The following is a 27,054-nucleotide window of genomic DNA, read 5'->3' as shown; positions in this document are numbered from 1 at the left end:
CACACCCATACATAGTAAAGCTTGTGTGTGTGTGTGTGTTAAGTACCATCAAGTCGCTTCCAACTCATGGCGACCCTATGAATTAAAGTCCTACAAAATGTCCTATCTTTGACAGCCTTGTTCAGATCTTGCAAATTGAAGGCCGTGGCTTCCTTGATGGGAGTCCGTCCATCTCTTGTTGGGTCTTCCTCTGTTCCCGCTGCCCTCAACTTTTCCTAGCACGATTGTCATTTCCAGTGACTCTTGGCGTCTCATGACGTGGCCAAAATATCCCTTAATACTTCCCAGTTTAAGTTCAGTGGCACAATATGTTGTCCCTGCCTCCCATTCTCGCAAGAATTCAGTATTTTCTTTTTCTTTTTTTTTTGATTTCTTCATGCAGTTCACTTCGCCATGTCGGCCAGTTCCATCAGGACATAAGTCGGCTGCGCCTGGACGGCACTTTTCACACACACCCAACCCCGTACTTCAGGTTCCCCTGCAAACCGGGGGTTATTTTCCTGCCTCCTTGCCTGTTCACGGCTCCAATCCCTGAATTTCAGTCTCCACAGATGCGGGAGAAACAGATATATTTTTTGAGAAACAGATATACTGGTACCTTTATCCCCCCCCACCCCCCCTAGTACCTCCTCAGAGGGCAGCAACGAGCGCAGGGCCAGGGAGGGCCGCCGGCCGCTCCCCTGGGCGAACGGGCCTGGGCGAGAGCCTCGCGCACAGGCCCACTAGGCCAGGGCGCTTCAGGTGCGTGAGCATGTGCAGAAGCAGGCCTTGAAGGCCGCTCTTGGGCGGGCAGCCCTGAGCGGGTGGGCGGCCGAGCGAGGGAGGCACAGCAGAGCGGGCCGCCTCGCCTATCGCTCGTCCTTTCCCTCCCTCTCCTGTCTCCTCCCCCCCCCCCACCAGCGTCGGGCGGCTGCTGGTAACGAGGAGCGCCCCCCCCCTTTTCTCTCTCTCTCTCCTCCGCTGGAGCTGCTGCTCTGCTGGTCGTGGCTGTCGGCTGTTTTCCCTCCCGCCGCCGCCCGGCCTGGGAGAAGAAGAGACGCGACGCTTCCCTTTGACATATAAACAAGGTAAAGGGAATTGGGGGGGGGGGTTGAGGGGGGGGGTCTCTTGCGCCGTCGTTGGAGCTGCTTTTTTTCCGGCCCGCGGAGAAATGGCAGCGGCCGCTCACGGGCCGGACCTGGCCTCGGATGGTGGCGGCCGCCGAGGCTGAGGCGGACGAGCCTTCGCGGCATCGCCCCCCCCCCCCAAGTGGAGTGGATGCACCCTCGGCGACGAGGCCCTTCCTTGGAGGCCGCCTCATCAGGATGTGTGTAGGGGGGAGGCAGATGTTTGCCCCCCACACTCCTCATAATCGCCCCCCTTCCCGTTTGTTTTGGCTTTCGGGTGTTGGGTCGCCGAGCGCCGGCTGGCCGTGGCGGGAGCTCAGTCCTCCCTGCCCCCGAGGGGCTGGGGGCGATTTCCATTGTGGGGGGGGAGGAGGGGGGAAATGGTGTTCTCCTTCTCTCTCCCCATCTCCATAGACAATTCACAGTGGGGAGCCGTGTTAGTCTGTCTGCAGTAGTAGAAAAGAGCAAGAGTCCAGTAGCACCCTAAAGACTAACAAGAATATTTTCTGGCAGGGGATGAGCTCAGCTCAGCTCATCCCCTGCCAGAAAATATTCTTGTTAGTCTTTAGGGTGCTACTGGACTCTTGCTCTTTTCTACTATTGCAGCTCAGCTCATACCCTACCAGAAAATATTCTTGTTAGTCTTTAAGGTGCTACTGGACTCTTGCTCTTTTCTACTACATCTCCATAGGTTTATGTCCGGGTATCTTACGGGAGTCTGGTCGAAAAGATCCCGGGTCGTGGCTTTGGAAAGCCCCTGAATCCCCGCGACTGTGATCTCTCCCCCACCCCCCCCCTTTCTTGGTTAAACGATTGTGCAATTTTTTTTTTGCGTGTGTGTGTGCACGAGCTCAGGAAAGGAGGCAAGGGGAAACCATCCGAGAGGGTTGGCTTGGGTGCTTGCTAGGCGAAGGCTGGCCTGTCAGGGTTTTTTGTCTGGGGCCGGCCAGCAGGTCGTGTCATCCCGTTCGTGGGATGCTCGAGCCATTGTACAGGAACCGGGGCGGGGGGGGGAGAGAAGATATGCGAAAATGTCAGCGCGGCTCCCCCTTCCTGCCCCCCCATCCGTCGCTGGCTTTGCTTTGTTGACGGTGCTGGGAAGGGAGGGGAAGAACCAGCGGGGTAATCGAGGCGGCTCCAGCCCGTCCCCTGTCAAATGAGATGACTGCACTTTCGAGCCCAGCCATCTCCCTTCTCTTCCACTCCCCCTTTACTTTCAGTTTCTCGTGTACAGATGGCCTCCTTTCCTGGATGAGAATTGCGTATGCAAATCCTGGGGAGCGAGGGTCGGTTCAGCTGTTCCCGGGGCGCGTTCCTCTTGTGTCTGCGGAAGATAGCCCTCCCTCTCTGCCCCATCCTCCCGCAATGACAAAACAACAACAACCCTGTACCCAGCGTGGCTTGCAAATATTTTCCACGTCTAGGAGGAACGGATGTGGATCACTGCCCTCTGCACGTGACTGTGTGTGTGTGTGTGTGTGTTTTGTTTTTTTTCCCCAGGGAGCAGAGTTGTAAATGTGCCCTGACATGTTCTCTTGGCGGTTGGGGTTCTCTGTGTTAGCCCAGTGGGATTAAGCCACTGCTGTGGCTTGCTGTGAGATGTTTCTCTTCCCCCCCCCCTTCTTGGTCATGGGACTTGAATGGGATTCCCGCTTCTTCTAATTGTGCACAGTGAGTAAAAAGGAATCGTCATATGATGATTCAGTTCTGGGAAGGGAAGGCAGAGTGGAGTCTACTAACCATGCGACTCACTTAAGCTGTCATGACTTTATGGAGATTCTTGGCTACATTTATGTGAGCGGAATGTTAGGTCCGTGTACGCACATCCCAAAAGCCATAATGTGCTTCTGTATTACAGCTTTAAGCTCTTGAACTGTTTTCAGAGGAGACGAAGGAGTAGGTTTGAGCTAGCCACAGCTTTGGGACCCACAACAATTATTTGATATTTAATAAAGAAGAAAGACTACTGTGCGAGAGGCACTTGAACAGTTGCATTGATACAAATTTTCCCAGTGTTAATTGTGGGTGTTTAAGATGACACTGATGATCTATATGGCTTATTTTTGCCTGTTTTTTTTTAATTTGTGGGCATATTTTTGCCAGCATGGGGCAGGGACAAGGTGGGCCAGGTCAGAATATTCAACCAAGCTGTGTGTCAACTGAGGTTTAGAACTGAAATAGGATACTTTGGTGAGATGTACAATAGAAGGATTGTGGCTCGCACAGACAGTAAGTACCCTGTGGAGAGACATGGAAGTGTCATCAGGCTTGTCTGCCTTTCTGTTGCCCTTGCACCTCTGTCACCAGAAAAACCCTTTTCAAGGGTATAGAAATAGGTCAGTAGGAAATAGCTTCCATTCCTCAAAGTGCCACCAGTATTACTGTAATGTCTGCATATTATTATGAGAGTATCAACTTTTGGGTAGTGTCTGACATTGATGATGAAATACTAGCTCATCACTCTGAGGCCCACAAATTTTTGTGACTGTCTTGGAATTGATTTTTAATGGACATGGCATATCTATGGTGTTGCAATGACTTAATTGCTTTAGTAGGCCTGCGTTATAAGACTGAAAAACAAAACTTTACACATGTACACCTTTAGTTCTGTACATGGATGTTTGAATATTTATATTGAGCTGTAGTCAATAATGTGGACTGATTTTGAAATGTTATATGCAGATTAAGTCTGGATCCTGCTTATACATTGTGACTGTTTGCTTTGTGTGAAACTGCCTTTGTTGTCTTGCTTTGTCCTTCCATAAAAACAGATTTGTCAAAATGAAAATGAGCAGATTGAAATATAAAATTAACGTCCTATAGTCTAACCCCCCCCCCCAAACAAACCCTTCCTAAATGATTTGTGGTAGAAAATGGATGTAAAACATGGATGGTTTATATTGTCTGTGGTTGTTTTATTACTCTTTGTGGCTTTTTCCTTGGCTTTATTCTACTACTGCTGTTGGGGTGGTATATGTTGTGGCTGGTCACTGCCCAGGTACAAGTCTAGGTGAGTTGGATACATTCTACAGCCGCTCTGACCTAATCTGGAAGAGTGGCCTAAAAATGCAATAAAAATAAAATAAATATAGGCCATGTGAGATTGTGTCTGGTCTAGTGTGGTTTCTCTGGTATAGAGATGCAAAATGTCTGGGAATTTTAAATTAATAAAAAAAACTGCCTTTTTTGTAAAAGAACTGAAACTGTGGGTAAAAATATATATACAAGTAACAGTAACCTAAAACCAAAACTTTACTTACACGAAATGCGTAATTTACTTGAGTGAGCATAAAAGTTAGACTTTGTTGTGTATATAAACTTAAATGGATAGATTCTGTTCAAGATTAGGCCCACTAAAATTCTATTAATTTGAATTTCAAATAATACTTGTAAATATATCCAAAATCTGAGATAATCTGTAAACTGTTGTAGCCTGAGATTGTAGTCTACTGCACTCTTAAGAGCAAAGGAACACAATGGCATTTATTTTCATGTAAATGTATCATACCATAAATTATCAAAGCTTAGATTTTTGCTAGTTGCAAAAGAGGGGAAAATGAGTTTCTTGTTTTAACGGTAGAATTAAAAGATTAAAATATAAATTATTTGGGGTTAGAAGTGATGTATAAACATAGGCATTGTCATGCAGAAATGGAAGGTACGCTATATTTAAAGAAACTAAAAAATGGAATAGTCATATAATGCCATTTACACTATAATTGAACATTTCCTAAGGTGTTTTTCCCAGCTTTGGAAAAATAATGAATACAAGTGTGACTAGAGCCTATTTTACTGTAGGCACCAGGTAAAGCCAAGGGGTTTTTTTGGCCTGGCTTTTAATTACGTTTTCTTGGCCACTTTTAGTTAAGATTTTCTTGAGTTTTTGTAACTTCATGCTTTGCCTGTAGTTGTTCTATTCCACTGGCCCTGTTTATATTAATTGTATATTGATTTTGGTTTTTCCTAGTGGTTTTTTTATGGGAGGTTGGATTATTTGCTGTGTTTTTTTCTGTTATTCTGGTTTTAGATTTATTTTAAATTGATGGTTTACATTTTTAATTGGTTTATGTTTTAAACCTGCTGTAAGTAATCTCAAGCAGTTTACTGGAGAGAAACAATTCAAGTAAATAAACTTTCCATGTATTCTAGAGCGGTAGTTGTATCAATCTTCTGCAGCCAAAATAAGAGTCTTGTGGCACCTTAGACAAAATGAATTGTGATGTAAAGTGAGTCAGAGCTCACTTTGTCACATGCAAGAACTTGGAAACTCATTTGGTAAAAATACGCACACAGAAAAAGTACTAACAGAAGAAGAGGGATGGGCAAAGGAGCATTACAGAATCCACTGCCCCAGCATTCCAGGACCCAGTTGTGTTGTGTTATGTTTGAGAGAACAGATGAAAACAACAATCCAGCAAAAAGAGTAAATCATCCATCAGAATTGATGTGGGCCACTCTCCACCACTGAGTTGCTGCAGTAGTCGTCTTGCTTACTGGCTTCCTAGAAGCATCTGGTTGGCCACTGTGTGAATAGACTGCTGGACTTGATGGGCCTTGGTCTGATCCAGCATGGCTTTTCTTAAGTTCTTATGTGCAAAGTATGATGAAAATACAAAAACTTGGGAGAAAGGACAGCAAATATTTTTAATGAGCTACTTCCTCTTGATATCAAGTTGGCATGTGAATTCTAACTCAGCAGCTTCATCCTGGAGACTGCCGTTGAATTTATTCTGTTGATATAGTGCTCTCTTTGCATATCATGTAATGCTGAGGAGTAGATGACTTGAGTGTTTCATTTTTAATTTATCATTTGGGCCTATTTCTTCTTTTGTGTACAGTGAGTCCAGTTTGGCCAAAGTAAGTGGCAGAAGAGTATTACTGTCACATAATGCATATTTCACATAAGAGAGTATGAAGATGAATGTGCTGGCTGATGGTATCACTGTTGTTGCTGGGTTCTGTTATAATGTCTCTTGAATAGATATGAGGACAGAGTTGGCACTGGAGATAGATGTCAAGACTAGTCCATGGGTTTACATTTTTAGGTGGTTCATTGTTGCTGGTGAGCTATTGCTTCAGATTGGGGTGGCGGTCTGACAGGGGCCTACTTCTCAAGGCCTGTGGGAAGGAAAGATAATTTTTAGGGGAGGTATAGATGTTGGATTGTGTGCTGCAGAGATTTTAGTTGTGAGTTGTAGGTGACAACATTCCACTGTATCTCCCTCTGGGTCTGTCTTGTAGAAGGTGACTCCCAAGTTTAGCTTGGTCCATCTATCTCTTTACTTCCTTTGGTGGGTTCTGTAATTTTAGGAATGTTTTGTGTAAATTCTGCAAGTGCTTGTGCTGTCCAAAGGACCACTGCAAGTGTGATTATATCTTAGAGCTTGGTTGGATACAACTGATCATGTAGTATTCTCTGGATGGTAACTGAAAGGTTATATATTGTGATCAGTAAGTTTCAGGTACAAAATGTTCATGTGTATTGTGTAGTTTATGGTGGGGTTTGGAAAGTGAACCTGCTACACGGACTTGTTCATGCTCAATCAATTGTTAAAGATGTATAACTTCTATGGGGATTTGGGATTCTGATAACTTGGCTACCTGCCAGTTTATGCTCTGCCAGCTTCTGCTCAGACCTGCAGAATAGCTTTCCCCTGAGCTTGATTCTGTAGAGCAACAGACACATCTCATCACTGTTTTATGTATGTTTTGAATGCATCTTCAATCTTTTTCAGTGTTTAGGATTGTTATCCTTATTTGCCATGGCTCCCTATTACATTCTGTATCAATTTCGTACTAGAGTTTTATCTCAACAAGTGGGGAATCTGCAAGGACTTGTGGGAGTCAGTTCATTCCCCCCCTGTATCCACTTCCTCACACTACTTCCTCTTTCTCTCCTCCTGGCAGTCCCTATATACTCCCTTCTTTCCCTGCTTCCTTGTCTTTCCCACTCACCACCTTTCCTGTTATCCGTCCCTCAGTCTTCAGCTTTATTTTTTTATTTACTTAACTTTATTTCCCAATTTTCTTCCCTATGGGGGCCCAAAGCACCGTACATCATTCTCCTTTCCTCCATTTTATCCTTACAACAAGACTGTGAGTTAGATGCGGCTGAGAGAGATTGACTGGCCCAAGGTCAGCCAGAGAACTTCCATGGCAGAGTAGAGATTTGAACCTGGGCCTTCTAGGTCCTAGTCTTACATTCCAACCACTATATCATACTGGCGCTCAGCTTTCTCTCCCCCAGGGAGCCCCTCCCTGGGAAAAGCCTACTCAGGTTGCAAAACTCATATGGTAGTGAATTGCTCAGGTGAGTTGTGTGGTGGCCACTGCTTGGGCCAACCAAGTTGTGCATGTTCTGTGGAGGCTGCCACTGACTGGTCCCAGGCAAGTTATGTGGTGTCAGGCCAAGAAGAGTTGGTTTTTATACCCCACTTTTCTCTACCTTTAAGGAGTCTCAAAGCGGCTTACAATAGTCTTCCCTTCCTCTCCTCAGAACAGACACCTTGTGAGGTAGGTGGGGCTGAGAGAGGTCAGAGAGAACTGTGACTAACCCAAGGTCACCCAGCAGGCTTTATGTGAAGGAGTGAAGAAATAAACCCGGTTCACCAGATTAGAGTCCGCCACTTATGAGGAGGAGTGGGGAATCCAACATGGTTCTTCAGATTAGAGTCCGCTGCTCTTAACCACAACACCACTCTGGCCCAGCTGTACCTGGGTGAGTGGAACAAACTGCAAGGTAGCAAGTTATCTGGTAGTTGCTGCTGGGCCTGGCCCCTGATGAGGAGGGAGGTCATCAGGAATGGATTGGGAGGCCAAAATAGCCCTGGAAATGGCCCTGCCCCCCCTTGCCTTTTACTCACAGAAATCATAGTTTTAGGGCTAGCTATATTGTTGTACTAAATTCAAGTCCAGTAGCACCTTAGAGACCAAAAATATTTTTAGGGTACAAACTTTAAAGAGTTAAAATTCCCTTCGTCAGATACCAACTCTTGAAAGCTTATACCTCCCAAATCTTTTTGGTCTCTAAGGTGCTACTGGGCTTGAATCTAGCTCTTCTACTACAGACCAACATGGTTAGCCTCTGAAAATGTTTTTGTGGTTGCCTAGCAATCCCCACAATGGCCACTGAGGGTACAGGCACTGCTTGAATTATTAGTGGTGATTGGGGTGGGGAGGGTTCAGATTTTTTCTGTTTTGTTGCAAATTTGGGTTTTTCCTCAGAATAGCAGAAAGATCCGTCTTTTCTGCTCTGGCTCCATTCTTTGGAATTAAGTATCCACAGATGGGGCCATGTTGAGAAATAGATGTATTGATAGTTTTAGAGGTGAAGAAAAATATTCTGTATCCCTAAAAAGTGGGTGAAAAGCCGGATTTTTAATCAAGTTAACTACACTAAGCTCTTCTTGAACACACACCACTAGTTTAAAATACATTTGGAATGTAATGCAAACATACACAATTTAATTCATTACCGTACTATCCTATGAGGCTGTTATTTTTTGTAAAGAAAACAACTCCACCAGCAGTCATATAGCACAATAGTTACTGCACCAATATTATGGCTTTATAGTGGGGTCAGGGACTGGGAAGTCACATCTTATGTTATCCGCTTATCCATATAGGTGATCACCTACTCCTATTTTATGCCCAGGAGCTTACTTGATTTCTGCAACTGACCCTCTACTGTAATTGTAATTTATTTACGTATTTATAACATGCTTGTCTCTCCAATGGGAACCCAAAGCAGCTTACATCATTACAAGGCCCCTGTGAGTTAGGTTGGGTTGAGAGTGTGTTACTGGCTTAAGGTCACCCAGTGATCTTCCATGGCAGAGAGAGGATTCAACCCTGGGTCTCCCACATCTTAGTCTGATACTCTAACTGGTACACCACACTGGCTCTCTGCATATTACAAATATATACATATTCCTAACTATCTAGCAGTCTGTCTAGCAATAAGAGCTATTTTATTGCTGATATTAGGAGGGTGGGGCTGGTCGGCTACTCACAACATAGACATACTGTTCAAGGGTTGGATATAACTTTTTTCTTGCTTCTGTCTTCTGGGGTGTATCCAAGTAGTGAAAAAATGCTTGCACACCAACTTTCTTTTGACTAGTTCGTGCTGTTTTCTTGTGCTTTGATGCCCATCTGCATTTATGTATGTGCTTGCTGGAGGTAACAACCCCACGTGAGGTTCCAGAGAGAAGAATCAGGCAGGACTGTTACAGGCAGTGACTTCTTGCTGCTCATCACTGTCCCAGGAAACAGGACAGTTCTCTGAAGAAATCAGCCAGTCAACAGGAGGAAATGCTGCTGAAACAGCAATATATCCAGGATTGCTTTATTGGCTGTTGCTGTCTTTATAATTTTCATAATTTGGCTGGCAAGCAACAGGAGGGAAGGACCTCAACAGACTTCTGTTTTTTGTCTCTTACCTGGTAGTAGATACGGTTCCCTTGGTGAAATAGGAGCTATAGCTTCCTTTGATGAGCTGATTCTCCCAGTGGGATCTCTTGTTTCTTCAAACTTTGGTAGAACTCAATCCAGCCCTAAGGCTGATGTGGCCTTATAATAGGTTGTCTTCCCTTTTGTACTTTAAAGGTCTGTTGACCTTCCAATAAATTGTTGTCATTCTGGGTTTTATTCCCTGTGCTGGTTTTCTAGAGGTACTCCCACAGGATTTATTTTTTTTTGCCATCAAGTCACAGCTGATTTATGGAGATCCCGTAGGGTTTTCATGGCAAGAGATCTGTGCAGGTAGTTTGCCATTGCTTGCCTCTGCGTCATCCTGATATTCCTTGAAGATCTCCCATCCAAATACTGGTCAGGGCTGAGAGTGTGTGACTGACCCAAAGTCACCCAGCAAGCTTCCATGGGGTGAGTGAAGATTTGAACGTGGCTTTCCCAGGTCCTAGTCCAACACCTTAACTAAAGAATGTGAAATTATTGGTGCACTTAATGATGTGGAGAAGAAAAAAAGCAAAGATCATGAAAGGAGGAAAATAAAGACTTTCTCTTTCCTGTTTATAGAGAATGATTCTCCTAACCAGAGAATGATTCTCCTAACCTGACAGCGAAGACAAATGCAGAGAGACCTATGCATTAGATAAATGCTGACTAAAATTATCAAGATTTTATATTTTATGTAGTTTCAATTCCTTATGGATACAATATTGAACAATGTAGAAAATAAATTAACCGAAAATTCAAAATTTTCAGTCTCAAGATTTTAGGTACTGTGTGTAATAGATTAGTTACTACCTCTAACCTGGTATTCTTTGTAATAGCAGCTGTGTGATGGTGAGTTTAATAGTCACATTTTAACATATGAAACATTTGAAGTGAGTGCAATGTAGGTATGTAGCAAGGGACATGAGATTTTCTTTGCACAGCATTGTAGAGAAACGTTTTGTTTCAGCAAGTAGAGTAATAGAAATAATCCACTTGATCACATGTGTGGGATATCTAAAAAAGGATGTAAGATACAGATTCTTAACTACAGTTATGGGGAATTTGCCTCCAATGCCAGTGCTGCTTATCCCTAGGGACAGAGAGGTTGTCATGGCAGGTAGCCATGCCCTAATCCTGCCCCCAAACAGGAAATTCTGAGGGTGTTGTAGAAAGTTTAGCACATGCATTGGTGCTGGTAGCTTTGCCTGTTGTTGTACCTGACCTGTAGATCCCATATCCCATTTTCAGGAGTGGCAGGGCAGAGTGTGGTTAATATCCTGTACGGCTGCACAATACTCTGGAATAGTGATTGATTAGAATTGTAGAAAATGTGAGATTTATCATTCTTCTTACATGTATTTCTTTTAGGAAGGCAATGAGAAAGTGGTAGTGTAGATGGGCTTGTCTACCTGGAATCCAAACATACTGTCTATTGAAAACATTGCTCTAGTCTTAGCTTTGGAGTGAGCAGTGCCTTGTGGATGAGGAAAGACACAAAGCATGTGCTCAGAGTTATTAATTTTTTTAATGGAGGGTTTAGTTTGCATGAGAGGGTTGCTACCTTTGAATTAGGCTAGGTCACCATTGTACAGCTCAGCATTCTTTATCAGAACACTTGAGTTCTTAAGAGAACCAGAAACTAATTAAGTTTACTCGTTCTCTCAGCTACCATGTTTACAGTTCTTCCTTAATACTAGAGTATTTCTACTGGATCTTCTGATATTGTCAGTTACTAATAGTAAAGAGTACTTGTATGAAATATATTGATGAACAACATTGAGTTTATGTGAAAAATTGAATAGGAATAATTACAAATGTAATGTATATGGTAGGAATGGATTCTCCAGATATGGACCATAAATCTGTAACAGTCATGTGATGCCAAAACAGTAATTCTGTTCAGAATATGAAAAGTATCACATTCCTTTTTGTTTTATTAACTGATACCCTGTTTTGATGTCTAGATGTACACACGTTTAAACTGCAATTAAACCATTAATATTGTACACAGTTACATACAAAATCCATTTTAACTGACTTTTCACTTACTCTGTTTCAGGATTTCTAATCACAGTAGCAGAGAAGTTGAATTTTGGAAACGTTCTTCTTGGTTTACAAACTTCCTATAACTCAAGCTTCTAGCATTGCCATCATTGGGAAGATTTGGCTACTTTGCTACAATCCTTATAATTGTTCCAGGGAATGCACCATGACATCAGCAGTAGTTGACAGTGGAGGTTCAGGCCTGGAGTTTGACAACAATGGAGTACAAATTCAAGTCGAGGTCAGGAAATGTTAAATTTTCATGCCGTCTTCATAAATGTTAATTAATGGCTAGTAAGGGTACAGGTTATAAGGGAGGTTGTTTAGCAAAGACTTGTACAGTTTACAGTGTGAGGAAAATTAGTGTCTGATGCAGAACAGGTTTGATGAGAACAATATGTGCAGTGTGATTAGTGAACATGTTCTTAATCTTAAAGTACGGTAAGTAGAACAGGCTTGGCCTGGGCAATTTAAACTAAGGGTTGAGACCAGCAGAAATTTCTGGACGCAAGCAATTTCTATCAGTAGAATGTGACTTCTTACTTCCCTCTTCCAGTTGCAGTCCAAAACACCCCCAAAATGCTGCTCCTGGGAGACAAGGAACCCCAGAAACAATATGGGGGAACTGGCAAAACATCCCCCTACCCCATGGTCTGTCAGCAGAAATCCTTCATGGGATCCCATCCCGCATCTCAACTGTAATTTTGAGAAGGAACAGTCTGGCTCTCTTGTTCCAAGATAATGTCAAGTATCTATTAAATATTCAGAAAAGCCCAAGCTACATGTGAATTGGCAGTGATCAAAATCCCATATTTGAGGCTTATACTTAACTGTCCCATTAAATCATATTGAATTTTAATTTAGAAGTGGTTAATTTTGGCTGCATTCTGGCCTTATTTCAATCCTCATTATTTCTATAACAGAGTAATTTGGCATTTGTTAGCTTTATTTGTTTGTTACCGGATTCTGCATGTCAGCAGTACGCTGATGCATTTCTGATATGGCTTCAGGGCTCATAATGTTCTCCACCGGTGCTAGTGGTTGCCCACACAGATTTATTTTAAAGCCACTAAGGGGAAAGTAGAAGGGATGCATTTAATTGTGCTGATGAACTACTGACATGCTTACTCACCCTTATAGGAGGATGACCCAGTCATTGGCTATCCAGCGGTGATTGTAGAGCCGGTGCCAAGTGCCAGAGTAGAACAAGGATATGCTGCCCAGATCTTTGTATATGATGATGAAACATATCTGCTACAAGATGTTGCAGAAGAACAAGAAATTGAGACTGAAACTGTAAAAACAGGTAGGTTTAAAACAAAATAGAATATTTTGTTAGCACTTTTCAAGCTTTAATCAACTGATGTGCTTTACTGAAGTTTGAACTTCAGATTAAAATGTGCTTCCTTCCTCTTCTCATGTAATGTGTGTGTGAAGTGCCGTCAAGTCGCAGCCGACTTATGGCGACCCCTTTTGGGGTTTTCATGGTAAGAGACTAACAGAGGTGGTTTACCAGTGCCTTCCTCTGCACAGCAACCCTGGTATTCCTTGGTGGTCTCCCATCCAAATACTAAGCAGGGCCGACCCTTCTTAGCTTCTGAGATCTGACGAGATCAGGCTAGCCTGGGCCATCCAGGTCCGGGTCTCATGTAATAGGAGTGGTTAATAATAATAAAAACCCTTTAGTACCAGGGAACTTTAAAATGCAGCCATTGTGTACACTGCACAAATATTCCACCTCTGTTCTTCCTGTATAAAATTCAATGAAGAAACATGATTTTTCCTTCCAAATACTATTCAGTGCTAGCAGGTGGTTTGCCTCTTGGGGTGTGAGATTGTTGTGGCTTTCCTTCTCACAATCCAAAACACAGCCAACCAGCTAACAGTGCTTGTTAAATCTGGCATTGTGTTCAAACTTGGAATTTTTACAGTGCTGATGGTTCTTAAAGTTGTTAATTTTTCAGACTATTCTGGTGTGTAGTTATTGTAGGGAATAGCTCTGTTTCCAAAATTGCATGAAAATATTAAATATGTTCCTTTTAATAAGAAGTAATGTGCAATTTTGAAAGGCAACTACCTTATAGCTGGTCTTGCAGGTATTTTCATTAAGACATTACATATTGTAAACATTATTTAAATTTTATTGATCAGTGTTTCAGGTAAAGCCAAGACAATCAATTGGTTAGGATTGTCAGTCAGATACTTTTTTGCCAAATGTTTTAAATCTTTGCTGTCTACCCATCAGTCTAGCATCTTAGCTGGAGCATGAATGTGTGTACCAAAAAACAAACAAACCCTTCCACTGAAATTAATAGAATATTTCTACACATGTGTCTAATTTAGATGCTAAGATTGTTTTGCATAAGCAGTTAATACAGTGAAAATGCTGTTAAGCATTAAAACTGTATCTGTTCTAATACAACAAAGAGTTTGTTGTAAAGAACACCCTCTCTGTCCTCATTAGCAGAGTGATGAGTGATTGCAGGTAGTCATAGTTTTTAAGTGTGTGATGCGTATGGGCTTAGTTATTTTCCCATGATCCAGCTAACTTAGTCCTGAACTAGCATTCTCCTCTCTCCCTCACTGTGCAACGGGCCGTTAAAAAAACAACTTCCTAAGCATAACATTGGGAAGATATTATTAGGAATGAGGCAGGGAGGAAAAAGTGAAAGATCCTTGAGGTAGATGAGCACAGTCCTTGGCTTGTATCTGGAATGCCATGTTTGTGCAGTACATGTGAAATGCTAGCATGTTAGCTCATTGATTATACTTTGTCTCTGAGGCAGGATTGTGAGAATCATGCAGTTAAAATTTGCAGTTGACTTCAAAAGATACTTTATAAATTCAAGACACTTAAAATGTTGCCATCTTAAAGAACTAGTGGTGTTGCCAATACTTTGAAGTAGAGTTCTGCTAGGATTCAAAGAAATGCACACCCAAAGGGGCTTTGGTTTTTTCAAGCAGTAGCCTCTTTGCCAGGTGATAAGTTGCTTCTGAATCAGAGGAGAATGTCAAAAGCATTTTGTGAAATGGATTGGGCAATCTGCTTTTCAAGAAAACGAAGTAAAAAATTCCACCGGATAGAAACAAATAGTTAAGTGTGAATTGGAACTAGCCAGCTTTCCCCCTCAGTTTCATTAAATTCTCTTCTTTACCACAGCCGCTATGGTGCATACCTTTTGTACATGCAGATCTCAACACCCCTAGAATAATTGTTAGGTGGGTCTTTTGGGGACCTTTCCTCTTTTTTATCAGTAGAAAAGCTATTTGAATCCAGCCCTACACTTTCAGTAGCTAATACAAATGTGTGTCTTCTTTAAAAGCATTCAGGATAATGGTCTGGGGAAAATTTCACAGGGGTAGCTGTGTTAGTTGTTGCAGCAAAAGTAAACAGGTGTCTTGTGGCACCTTTTTGCATACAAAGAAGGCTCTGGTCAATGAAAGCTTGTGCTGGAATAAAATTGCATTAGTCTTCAAGGTAGCACAAGATGGTGTCTTTTCCCCCCAGGAAAAGTGTATCATGAAAGGGACATTATTTATTTATATATTTACAGAATTTATATTCTGCTTTTGTGCCCAACCATGGCCACCAAGGCCTTATACATATATAGGCAGATATATTTTAAGCACTCAATTAACTTTCTGTACAAGTAGTTGTAAAAAAAAAAAGTAAAGTAAGGGGTTTTTAAGGTTAAACCTTCCTTCCTAAGACAAAATAAAAACTGGTGCTTAAGAAAATAGATTAATGGAGGAGTTATCACTTGACTTCAAGTGAAATGTATCTGTGTATGCTTTCCGTTTTCCAGAATGGGTGATAACTTGATTTTTCCCAAACCAGTGAAATCATGTGAGAAGTGTTTTCTTTTTAGACAAGCTGATACTTTTTAAATATTTGACAACATTTGCCAGAACTTGACTTCGCATTAGAAATCCTTCCTGTGCCACAAGCAAAGTCTTTTAATTATAAAAATATTGCCACAGAGAGGTAGAAGATGTAAATGAAAAACACGGAACTCAACAGAAGCTCCTTCATGATTACCACATGGTAGAAAAAAACCTGAGGCAGAGAACAGTGTTGGTATGTATAACTGTTTTGTATTATTATATTATGAAATTATAAATAAGGGTGGGTTATAAAGATATAGAAAACCCCTTAGCCCCTTTCATAGAAAGTGCTAATATATATTCTGAAGTAAGTTTTCTTTCTTTTTCAGATTATATCAGCTCACTACAAATAATTTATAACCACTTCAAATCTTTATTCACCACTTTGTCAATTTAATAAGCACATATTTTAAATGTATTCCTCTGCATTTTCATCTTACTATAAGGGTAAAAACATGTATACATCTTTGTAACTGTTGTAATGAACTGTTGTAATAGTGACGATTAAATCTGATTTCAGTTTTGGATAGATATTAAAGGAACAGTAGAAAGATTAATTTGCCATGTGTTTGGTCAAGATACTGCTTGAAGAATCTGTACCATTCATCTGAAGCCAATTGGTTTGTTACCTTTTCATGAAATATGTTCTTTAACCCTTTGTTTTTTAAATACTGCATTTCTAAATACATCCCTGTCCATCCTCATCATTTTTCTGGCAGTTAAAGTTGGCATATGACATTAACAAGATTTTTGTGTGAAATGGGCAAGATTAATGGGTATTCAAGTTTTCAGAATAGAGTAAAAAAGAAATAAACTAGATCCAGAGTACTGCAAGTTGAGCTCCATAGGCAAAATGGAACTTTCCTGCCTCCCCTCTTGTTTAAAACCACCCCACCCACTTGCAATGCTGCACCCAGATTTCAGGGAACCCCCAGGAATTCTGTTAGGAGTAGTATGGTAGTTGGGGGGGGGGGGCTGGTTAAAATTATCCCCCTTCTCTACTTAGAGTGTATCTAGCACTATCTGTTCAGCTAGATATACTTGGATTTAAGTTCTGAGAAATAATCTGTACTTCGTGCAAAATCTGAATGGCTGTGGTGAAAGTGTTTTATAAATTAAGTGTTAGTCGTTTCTAAATATGAAGGTTGCTTTGAACACTAAAACAGCTGGCTCTGAAGCAACACATACAATTGTAAGCTGCTTTTGACTTTGGGGAAAGTCTAGGAAGCTCTGTTGTGGAATAGATCCAGTGGAAAGCTTCAGTCAACTTAAGGGATTTCCATCAACAGCATGTAACTCGTTTCTCCCACCCACTTCAGGGTGCATCCCAAAATGTCCCCTGAAATGCTGCCTCTTGGGGGCAGGGGAGCCCCAGAAACAGCCATGAGGGGGGGAATTGTCAAAAATTGTCCCATCCATTCAGTCAAATTTTCTGCTAGATCCAAGCCTCTGTATGCAAGCTCTTGCATATATAAATTCATAATGATTCTTGGTTTTGAAGAAAGTCTTGATACTGCCATAGTAATTCATATACAGGCAGCCCTTTCCTGGGGGTGGGGGATTGTATGGCAACTGGTAGTGGCGCAGCCATGCCACTGCCAAAGAGGCTTCCTGGCCTCTGTGGAGAAAAAAAACCCTATTTTTAAATATAACAAAATAGAAAAAGGCCAAAAAACCCCATTGACTTTAGCAGGGCTGTGCCACCAAAAAAGGTGGCAACCACACAGCTGCGTCACGGGGTGTTTCTGGGCTGAAAGGGGTAAGGAAGCTGCCTAAAGACAGCTTTGCCCCTGGGAATCCTACCTCTTCCAGGATGTAGTTCCCAGAGTGGCAGCGCTGGTGGGGGAGGCCAGCGCAGCACCGTGCTGCCCAGGCACCAGCGTAAGTGCCCCTTATCATGGGATAAGGGGGTACCTGCGCCGGCACAGGTTCACGCTGGCTCCTGAGGAGCTTTGATACCCCCCCTCCCAGGAATGTGCCCTTAATCGCTTATTTTAACTGCTGAGCAATATGTAATAAAGGCAGAGAAAGCCATGTAGATCTTGTCTGCTTTTTAAAATATCAGCTTCATTTTCTGTACATGCTTGACAGAATTGTTTAAAACCTTACCACTCAAAACTGAACATTGCTGTTTGACTTTCAATATGGTAAATATGTTGCCAGTATTCAGATTATACCAGGGGTCTTGTGTGTGCTTGTGTAAGATGTAGAAAACATCCATGTTAATTCCAGTAGTGGGATGTAGGATAAAACCCATTAAACTTGAGCAGCTGTGTTAATTGGATATAACTTTGTATATAAGGTCTTTAAGGGCATTGCAGCATGTATGTTTAACTGTAACAAATGGGGATTGTGAACACTCCTGGGGGCAGGAGGGAAGAGGGCATCCTGCATCTCTCCCCCCAGCCTTTCTGCCTTTTCTTTCTCCTCTTCCCTACCCAATTCTTTGCCATTGTTACAGTTCCTGCTTTCTCTTCCCCCTTGTTATCATTCACTGCCATTGGTTCTGCTTCCCTGCTGGCTCAGGCACTCTGCTTTGTTCAACCCTCACCCCTATTTCCTTTTCCTTATAGCTGCTTCCAGATTCCCCTTCCCTCCCTGCCCCCCACAGCCTTCACTGGTCCTCTTATCCCTAGCAAACCACTTCTGCCCTCTAACCTTCTGGTGGTGGCTGTGCAATGCAGACATGGCCCAAGATTGTTGGCTGCCCTGTAGAATGCAAGGTGGGCTGCAGAAGTTGGGAAACAGGTATGGGTTCAGGAGTGCCCTTTCCTACGCCTCTTCATCTCAGACCCAGTGTCTGCAGAAGCAGTACACCTTGCATTCTACTAATGCTCCCCCTGCCTCTGCCATGCAGGTTTGCATGTGTCCAGGTATTACGGTTTGTTTTAACATTAGCTGGGATTTTCCCGGGTTTGCTGAACCTTACTTGGCAGCCTTTAAGGTTCTGTTTTCTTTGATCCACACTGGTGTGTGGGCAGGCATATATGCCTGCTAAATATATGTGAATGAATGGGATTGGGCAGCAGTGCTGAAAACTACTGTACAGTATCTGCATGTTTACTCTGAAGTAAGAACCACTAAATTTAGTGGGATTCAGGTAAGTGTGCTTAGGGTTGCAATTGTCACCTTCTGTCTGACGCTCGTTGCTGAAGTAGAGAAGTAGTTTTGATTAATTTATACGCAGTTACATTAATGCTTATTAGTGATAAGGACAGTCACCTTCATGCCTTGCTTGCGAGTTTACAAAGGCGTATGATGTAATGCTAGATAAGATGCAGCAAGGCATGTGTCTTGAGATTGATGGAACCCCCAAGGAACAATTTAGTATAACGGAAGTGTTCAGTTAAAAAAAATATCAACCCATTAATCCTCAGCTTTCTTCTGATATTCTAAATACATAAGACCAATAGCAATGATCTCTAATTTGATGTCAGGTGCCTGATTTATACTGCAGTCGGCGGATTCCAGTTCTGAATGTTCTTCACCTTCAAATAGATAACTAGCGCCAGTGGGGAGATGGGTTCTGCCGGGTCTCACTGTGCTTGCCATTTGTAGTGGGTCTCCACCTGCCCTCGGGTGTGTGTGTGTACGTGTGTACGCCGTTTGACCGTCTCTGCCTCTCGGGTGTGTAAATCTGCCCCGAAGCGGTGGGCTTTAAGGCAGCACCGCCACGTGAGGCTGGTTGGTTGCCTCTGCATAATGACCGGGTGGAGGCCCGCCGTCGTTTCGATGACAGGGGTCACAGGAGAGCCGTTAGTTCAACGTCTGCCCGTCGATTCCAGGAAGCCAGCCGAGGAACTGCATGGGGGGGGGGGAAGGGATGGCTTTTCCTCGGGCCGACGGAAGGGTCTGCCGTTCTGCGCGGCGAAAGGCGCTTCAGGAGGGTGCCGGGGGGGGGGGGGCGTCCGCCTGCAGGAGAGACCGTCGCTCCGTAAGGACGAAACCGCCAACGCCTGCGACCGTTCCCGCCGCCTTTCTTCGGCCGCCTCGCCTAGTTTCTTGACGGATGAAGTAAGGAGCGAAGCGGCTCTCGCCCCTTTCTCGAGCGGGAGAAGCCTCCGAAGGACGCGAGGCGTTTTTGTCGTCTTCTCCCGGAGCCGCGGCTCCAGACCAGGGGGAGGGAGGGAGGGCGAGGAGGAGCGCCCGCTCGGCACTTCCTGTCTACGAGGCTAGCGGCGGAAGGATCGGGGGGGGGCGAGGGGGAGGAGGAAGCGCCTCTTCGCCGTTGCTCCTCGCCGCTGCGGGCGGAGAGGCCGTACGCAGCTTTGCGTGCGCGGGAACGGATCGCGCCGCGAGAGAGAAAGGGCTGTTGGGCGAGCGCCGGGCGTGCTTGCGGCGCGCTCCCCGGGCGTGCGCGCGCGCGGAGCGGCAGGGGGGCTGCCGCGGGCGCGCGGCCGAGCGCGAGGGAGCCCCTGCGGGTCAATGCGAAGCCGCCGCTCGCTCCAGCGGCATAAACATGGCGACTTCCCTGCATGAGGGGCCCACGAACCAGCTCGATCTGCTCATCCGGGCCGGTAAGCGGCGGCGGGGGGGACGGCCGGAGCGCTTGCGGGGAAGGGGAGACGCCTGGGGGTGGGGGCGCCGGGGAGGGGAGCAGGGCAGGAGCTGCCGGGGGCGGCACTGGCGCTGGGCAGGAGTAATGGAGGGAGGACGAATCCAGGAAGTGGTCGCTCCGGCGTGTGTTGTGTGCGCGCGGTTATAGCAACCTGGCTGTGCTGCAGCCGCCGAGAGCGCTGAAGTGTCCGCGCGCTGCTAGCGGGCGCAGAAGCGTGCGCGTCTTGCCGCCGCCGCGCCTCCTGTCGGAGCCCGAACCAGGAAGCGTGTGGCGATTGTTATACCTGCCCTCGCGCCACGCCACGCCGCCCGACCGCAAAGGCGGCTTCCTCCGGCAGCCTTCGGGCAAGACCGAGGAGCCTCCTCCCTCGGGTGGGCTACAATGGGCTCGAGGTCCTCCCCCTCCCCTTAGCGGCGTCTCTTGCCCTCTAAACTTTGTCCCGCGCTGGGGAGGACGCGGCAGCCGCCCGGGGCTTTGAGGGGAAAGGTGGGGGGTGGGTGGGGGGTGCCGCCACTGAGCTTGGGGTGCCGTCCCAAAGGCGAACGGAGTCGGCCGCCTTTCGGAAGGATGTTTGGCCTCCCCCTTCCCCCATAGCGGAAGCGCGGAGCTCCCTGAGGAGCCCCTGTGCGCTGGGTGGGGTGGGGGGGATAAGGAGGGAGTGACGGGCCCAGCCGGCCAATCAACTGTCAAGCGTGTTCGAAATCAGAATGCGGCCATCTCCATTGGGCGGGGCTAGGTTCCGTCAGGCCAATCCGGGCGAGGTTGAGGTGACTGGCAGCTGCCTGTGGCCCTGACAATGCAAGCACGGAATTGGAGGGAAGAGGAAGGATTGTAAATACGGAAGCGAGGGAGGGGCTGGAAGGTGGTGGTGGAGGGGGGCCCCCAATAGCCTTCATAAATGGCCTGTCCTTGTAGTGTTGATGCCTTGATGCGAAGATAACTGTACCATTAACCTTTTGACTGCTTTACTGTGTACGTTATTGATCGGGCAATCTTTGGTAGATTCTGTTCAGCTATTTACCCTTGTGGGTTTTTTTTTGAAGTCACCTTAAGCATGTGTTCTCCTGGAAAAGGATTATATCGCTGCTTTTGCACACAGCCAGTCAGCCATAGACAGACATTTGCCAATTTCTACCCGTACCCATTAATTTTTTTTTTAGAATTCTGATACTAATAAGCCCATTTTGATAGTAACATTATCAGGTGAATCACAGGTACAAATGTACTACATTTAGAGTAACGTGTTAAGATGCTAGTTACTTTATAAAACTAATTTGCAGAATAACTACTACTGAATAGGGATGGCTTGGTTGAAGACCATGGTCGTCCGCTGATGTTGTGATACACCTTTCTTGTCTGTATTTGTTTAGGTACCCATCTCAAGTGGGAAAGAATTGCAGTTCATGAAGCTTAGGACACCCCTCTTTGGGGAGGTGCAGGTTATTCCTGACCTCTTGTCTCTTGTATATCTTGCTTTGATCAGAAGGCTTTTCACTTGGGCAACTCTGTGATACATGATTTCTCCCTTTGCACTCTTTTTACATATTGATTGATGGTGCTGTTTGGGCAATGTATTGCAATCTGTGTGTTTTTAAACAACAGTATAGGTCTGTATTGCTATAGATCTTTTTTTGGATCCCAAACTGATCAGTCAGTGACAAAACTAGTAGAGCAAATCCACTTTTCTAGGAAGGCTAGCCAGCCAAATAGAGAGTATTTCCATTGTAATGTGTGTTTATCTTATGTTGCAAATGTGTATCTTATATATTTACATAAACAAGAGGAAGGAAATGGAGTCTATAGGAAGTATGTTCCCCTAAGTCTGTCTCCTGTTCTCCTGTACAGTCCAAGGGTTGTTCTGGAAGGGATGGAATTATACTGGGAGAACAAGCATCATAACCCTGAAGCTTATTTCCTTCTCACAATCTTTAAGCTGCAGAAGACCATTTGTTCTTTCAAAGGTTGTGGAGAAGACCAGACTTACAGTGCAGTCCTAAGAGGGAGGGCAAAAGGGATTTGGAGGTGGTGTGACCCCCGTACTCATACCGTGCCACTCATACCGTCCACATGGGCACTTACGCCAATGCAAAGCCACTTACACCTGCGTCGAGGAGCGGCATGGCAGCTCCATGCGTAGACTGTGGAGTAGCTGCGGCAGCAGTAGTCCTCTAGTGCAAGGGCTTGCGTTGGCACCAAAGGGGGAGTTCCCAAGGGCAACACTTACTTCAGTCAGTTCCCTAAGCCCTTTTGCTGCGGGAACGCTCCTTTTTGCTGGCATGTACTTATGCCAGCAAAAATGGTGGTGTAGCCCCATGGAACTGTATACAGCAGTTCCATGGGGCTTGGGGGTGGGGAGAAGAGACATTTTGGGGGAAATTGAAATATATATATATATATAGTACTTACTTTCCTATCAAATCTAAACTAATTTTATTGATTTAACAAAATGAAATCCTGTTTATAATTTAGCACATAAAATTGTACAATTTTGTACGCTTGTGGAATTTAAAAGTATAAATGTCTTAGTTTTCTATATGAGAAAATTGCAAATATATGTGATAATTGAGGGAGATACCTTGAAAACAATGAACTGTTTAGTAACTTTGTATCATTAAATGCATAGGATATTGTTACCAAAATTATTCACATTTGAACAAGAAACATATTATTGTAAATGCTGTATATGTCTACAATATACATAGGAAATCTCATTATTTGAACCTATAGATCATCATATACAAATTTTTATACTGTACATTTGCTCATTTCAAAAAGAAGAATTTGAGTTCAGCCCCAAATTTCCCAATATTTTCCACTGGAACAATTGAAAATGTCTTCAGACTTACCGTCTTAAGAAACATTTTCTTCATTCAAATAGAGAAAATATTTCTTAGGAATTTTTTTTCCAGTTGCCAGTTTGGCAAGTGGCACACGGTTGTCTGATGCCTGATTCTCTTGTTTCCTGCTGTGTAATTGGGAGGGGGGAGAAGATGTATGTTCATGGGGTCATTCTGAACCCTCAGTATCTTTCTACATAGTTCTACAGTCACAGATATATATTTTTTGCTGTTGGTAATTTTATTTGTCATTTTAGCAGTTTCTTGAAATTGAAAAGCGGCTTGTGCCTTCTTCAATTTCGGCACCAGTTACAGCTGAATGTAACATTCTTGTTTTACTAATGAAAGGAAAGATGTCTTCACAGTAGGTTAAAAGCCTGCTACTGCACATTTATCTGTCATCCCCTCTATCCCTATGCTGAGCTACTACCACGAGGCCATGGAATGTTTACAAATACTCTAACTTCTGAGAGGAGTGGGTAAATATAGAATGAGGGAAGTAAAAGGTCACTTCAGTTGGTAATTTCTTCCACAGGGCATAGATGCAAAGGCAGCTATGTATTCTTAGGTGGGAATGGGATGGCAGGGTGAGAAATAAAATGATCAGAGTTAGACGATTAAGTGACAGGAAAAGAGGGAAGGTAAGTAGAGGGATATGAACAGAGAATGGAGAATGAAAAACAGCCTGGGGAAACACCTCACACAGTACTTAGAAACACGAAAGACTGTAGCTGTTGAAGGGAAAAATGGGTAGATGTCTAGGAGGCTGTAGTCAGGGAAACAGACTGGTATGGATGCAGGGATTGAAGCTGAATTTCATGTATTGATTTGATTTTGATGTACTTCATTTGCAGATGTGTTACTTTTTGATGTACTTTGATTTTTAAGCATCTGTAATTCATGGGAATTGAAAGGTCTCTAGAAGGATATTATTGTAAACGGTTTTCCACTTCATGGCAACTGAAAAGAGTTTGCACATTTTTATTTGTGGGGCATTTGGGGGAGTTTGTAATGAGTTAGAAATTTTCAACTTATTTTCTCAAACCTATAACCTCAAAGTGCTCCTACTATATAGTTAGATGTTGTGGAGTTACCAGATTTCTATTTTACCTTCCTATTTGCCACCCCAGATTGTTCCAGAGCATTCTACATTTGTGTCAAGAATCATCTGCTTAATCGACACTCTAAAGTCTCTGGTTGCAGTTTATAGATTGCAATCTGAGCATATTTCCTAGAAAGTAATTGTCCTGAATTCAATTGGAATAAGGAAAGATATTCAGGGTTGGGCTTTAAATGTACTTTTAGGAAATACATTCAATTTAAATCAGTGTGATGGTGAAGCAAACTGTAAAAACAATTCAGAGATCAACTTCTCAATTAAAAGTCTGGGTTAAAAATAAATGGTTTGGCCTGGTGTCTAAAAGAGTGGTGGGTAGGCCTCAGGTGAGCCTCAAAGGGAAGGCATTCTACATGTAAGGTGCCACTTCTGAAAAGGCCCTCCCTCTAGTTCACCATCCACCTCAGCTCTTAGAATCTTTAATCTGACCTGAATTTCTGGAAAACAGTGGAGCCAAAAGGGGTTGTCTCACTATCCCATACCTTGATGCAGTATGCATGTGGTGACACTATCTATAGTTATGACCATCATGTACTTTTATATTAGAGCATGGCTGCTGTAATGGGAAGGAAAAATGGTTTGTGGAATCAGTTGTGGATTTAATTTGTTTAAGATTGAAATAGTTGGGTTTGAGCATTAGTGGACATTGGTGAGGGCAGTAATGGGCTTTTACAGATACCATCATGATTTCTGCCTAAAAGACTGGGAAATGAATAGGATTATGCTTTTGCCTTGAGCTAGCCAGTGTCCTTAGTAACCAAATGTGTTCAGCTTCCCAGTTCCTCATGTTGTATGAGTGCAATGTCTGTGCCATGCTGGTATGAGTGGTAACATAATTACCATACTTAATGCACAGACTCCTCCGGCATTGCTTGCTTTGTAACACAGCACTTAGCAATTCTTTGCATTTATTTATTTATTTTGTTTACTTCATTTATACCCTGCCTTTATCTTTAGTGGGGACCAAAGCATCTCACATCATTCTCCTCTCTTCCATTTTATTCTCACAACAACCTTATGAGGTGAGATAGGTTAGACTGAGTTTGTGTGACTGGCCCAAGTTCACCCCGCAAGCTTCCATGGAGGAGAGGGGATTTGAACCTGGGTCTCCTAGATCCTAGTCTGACTTTCTAGCCTCTTACCACGCTGGCTTTCAGTAGTATTGACTTCACTTCTATCTTTTTTCATTGATCATTTGTGACTCATTGTTCTTCTGTGTCTAGATGTTACCAGTACCAGTAGCAAAATAGTTATTTCCATCTCTGTCAATTGTGAATTGTATGGAAAATACCACCTTTGTACAGGTGTTAGAACTGAGAAAAGAAAATGGTGCCATCTTCTGGGAAGCAGCATTTGAACATGTCTCCTGTCTGCTATTGCCGCCTCCAGTTGATCAGATCATCATGGCAAACAGCCACAGAAGGGAGAATATCTCTTCTTTATCCTTCCAACCTCGACTGGCTGTGATTGTAGGAAGAGGAAAAGGACAAGCAGTGTGTTCAGCACATGATGCCATTCAGTTGTGGATATATTGTGTCACCAACTTGTTGGGACAGTATTGACATTTTGTTTGCCCCTTTATCAGACATTCAAGGTGGTTCATAGGAACAGTAAAAACAATCACAATGATTAAAACAATTTAACCTAGCGGTATAAACATCAGTAGTTCAAAACACACACTAGAAGCTTGTAGTTTAAAATTAAACAAGTAAAACCATAAGAAGGGAGAGGGGATGAACTCGAGCAGCTGAAGTATTTATTTAAAATATTTTTGGGTCACCTTTCCACCTCATCAGGGTCCCCAAGGCTTTGCACATAAAAACAGTACTAACACATTTGAACAATTAAAAACATTTTAAATTATAAAATAATTCAATAAAAACAAACAATATGAGACTTTGGGAAGGAGAGCCAATAATGGTTGTTGGAGGTATGCCAAACAAAACAGAAATCTTCACTGCAGGCGGGAGACAGAAGAATTTCCCTGAGGAGAGAGTTCCCAACATTTGGATCCATGACTGAGGAAGCTCTTCCTTGGGTAGCCACCTTTCTAGCCTTAGACGGTGGGGAAAACAGAAGCAGGCCTCAGAGGATGACTGGAATGGACAAGTAGGTTCATATGGAAAAAGGTGGTCTTTCAGGTATGTTGGTCCCAGGCCATTCAGGGCTTTAAAAGTCAATATCAGCACTTTGAATTGAGCCCGGAGGCAAATTGGAAGAGCAAGACTGGAGCGATACGGTCTTTATGACCCACTTCAATCAACACTCCAGTATGAATAAACAGGACTAATTTCACTGTTAATGCCAATAAAGGTTCTGTTTTCTGACTAATTTCACCCAGTGCATGAAAGATTACAAAGACAATATCAGATGAACATTTCTTTTGAGAGAGTTCCACATTAAATGGGTGGTATTGAAAGGCCTTCTCTCTGGGTGGCTTGCCTCATTTCTGAAGGTAGAAGGAACCTGAGGAAGGTCCTCAGATAGTTATCTCAACGCCTCTGTAAGTTTGTATCATGGAGTGGAATTGGGATGGATGTGAATGTGACCTAATTTCTACAGTTGGTGTTATGATATTGGTGATGCCAGAAAGGATAGGTATTGGGAGTGAGGGTAGAGAAAGGGAAGCCTTGCATACCTCTGCTTTAGTTGGTTGTCAGTGAACCTAACAAAGCACACAATACCTTTGCCCTTGTCCCTCAAGTTGCTGGTGCCCTTGAATGATTGGTGATGTTATCAGTCTTGGTTTTTCACTTAGCACTGCTTATTTTTAGATAAAAAGAAGAATGGCTACCACTTATAAACAAACATGGAAATACCAGTGGCAACCAATTTGATTATATATCGCAGCTATATTTTTAGTGTGTATATAGGTAGGGAGGGAAGAGAGCTGTGGGTCTATGGGCCGATCTGATTATTTAATTGCATTATAGAACTATAACTGAAATTGTTTTTTTCAGTTTTAAACTGTGCCATATACCTGATCCAGATCAGGTGTGCACACATCTGGGGAGCACAGAACTTCCACTGCATATGTGATCCAAAGTCCTC

At 43.5% G+C, this 27,054-nt stretch overlaps 1 protein-coding gene across 2 annotated transcripts in view; it reads left to right on the top strand.

Annotated features, from left to right (window-relative positions):
- The first annotated feature begins 1,006 nt into the window (after positions 1-1,006).
- Positions 1,007-27,054, top strand: part of ELF2 (E74 like ETS transcription factor 2) — a 44,915-nt gene continuing 18,867 nt past the window's right edge. Inside the window, exons 1-3 of one of the 2 annotated variants that reach the window (XM_056855534.1) lie at positions 1,007-1,067; positions 11,623-11,847; positions 12,747-12,912. In XM_056855534.1, coding sequence (XP_056711512.1) covers positions 11,773-11,847; positions 12,747-12,912 — 241 coding nt within the window. In that variant the 5' untranslated portion in view covers positions 1,007-1,067; positions 11,623-11,772. Of the gene's footprint in view, positions 1,068-11,622; positions 11,848-12,746; positions 12,913-19,874; positions 20,009-27,054 lie in introns of those variants that run through there. The other variant, XM_056855536.1, reaches the window with a different exon arrangement.

This window comes from Euleptes europaea, chromosome 9, assembly GCF_029931775.1.
Source record: "Euleptes europaea isolate rEulEur1 chromosome 9, rEulEur1.hap1, whole genome shotgun sequence".
Taxonomy (NCBI): Eukaryota; Metazoa; Chordata; class Lepidosauria; order Squamata; family Sphaerodactylidae; genus Euleptes; species Euleptes europaea.
This window is presented reverse-complemented; position numbering and strand designations above follow the sequence as displayed.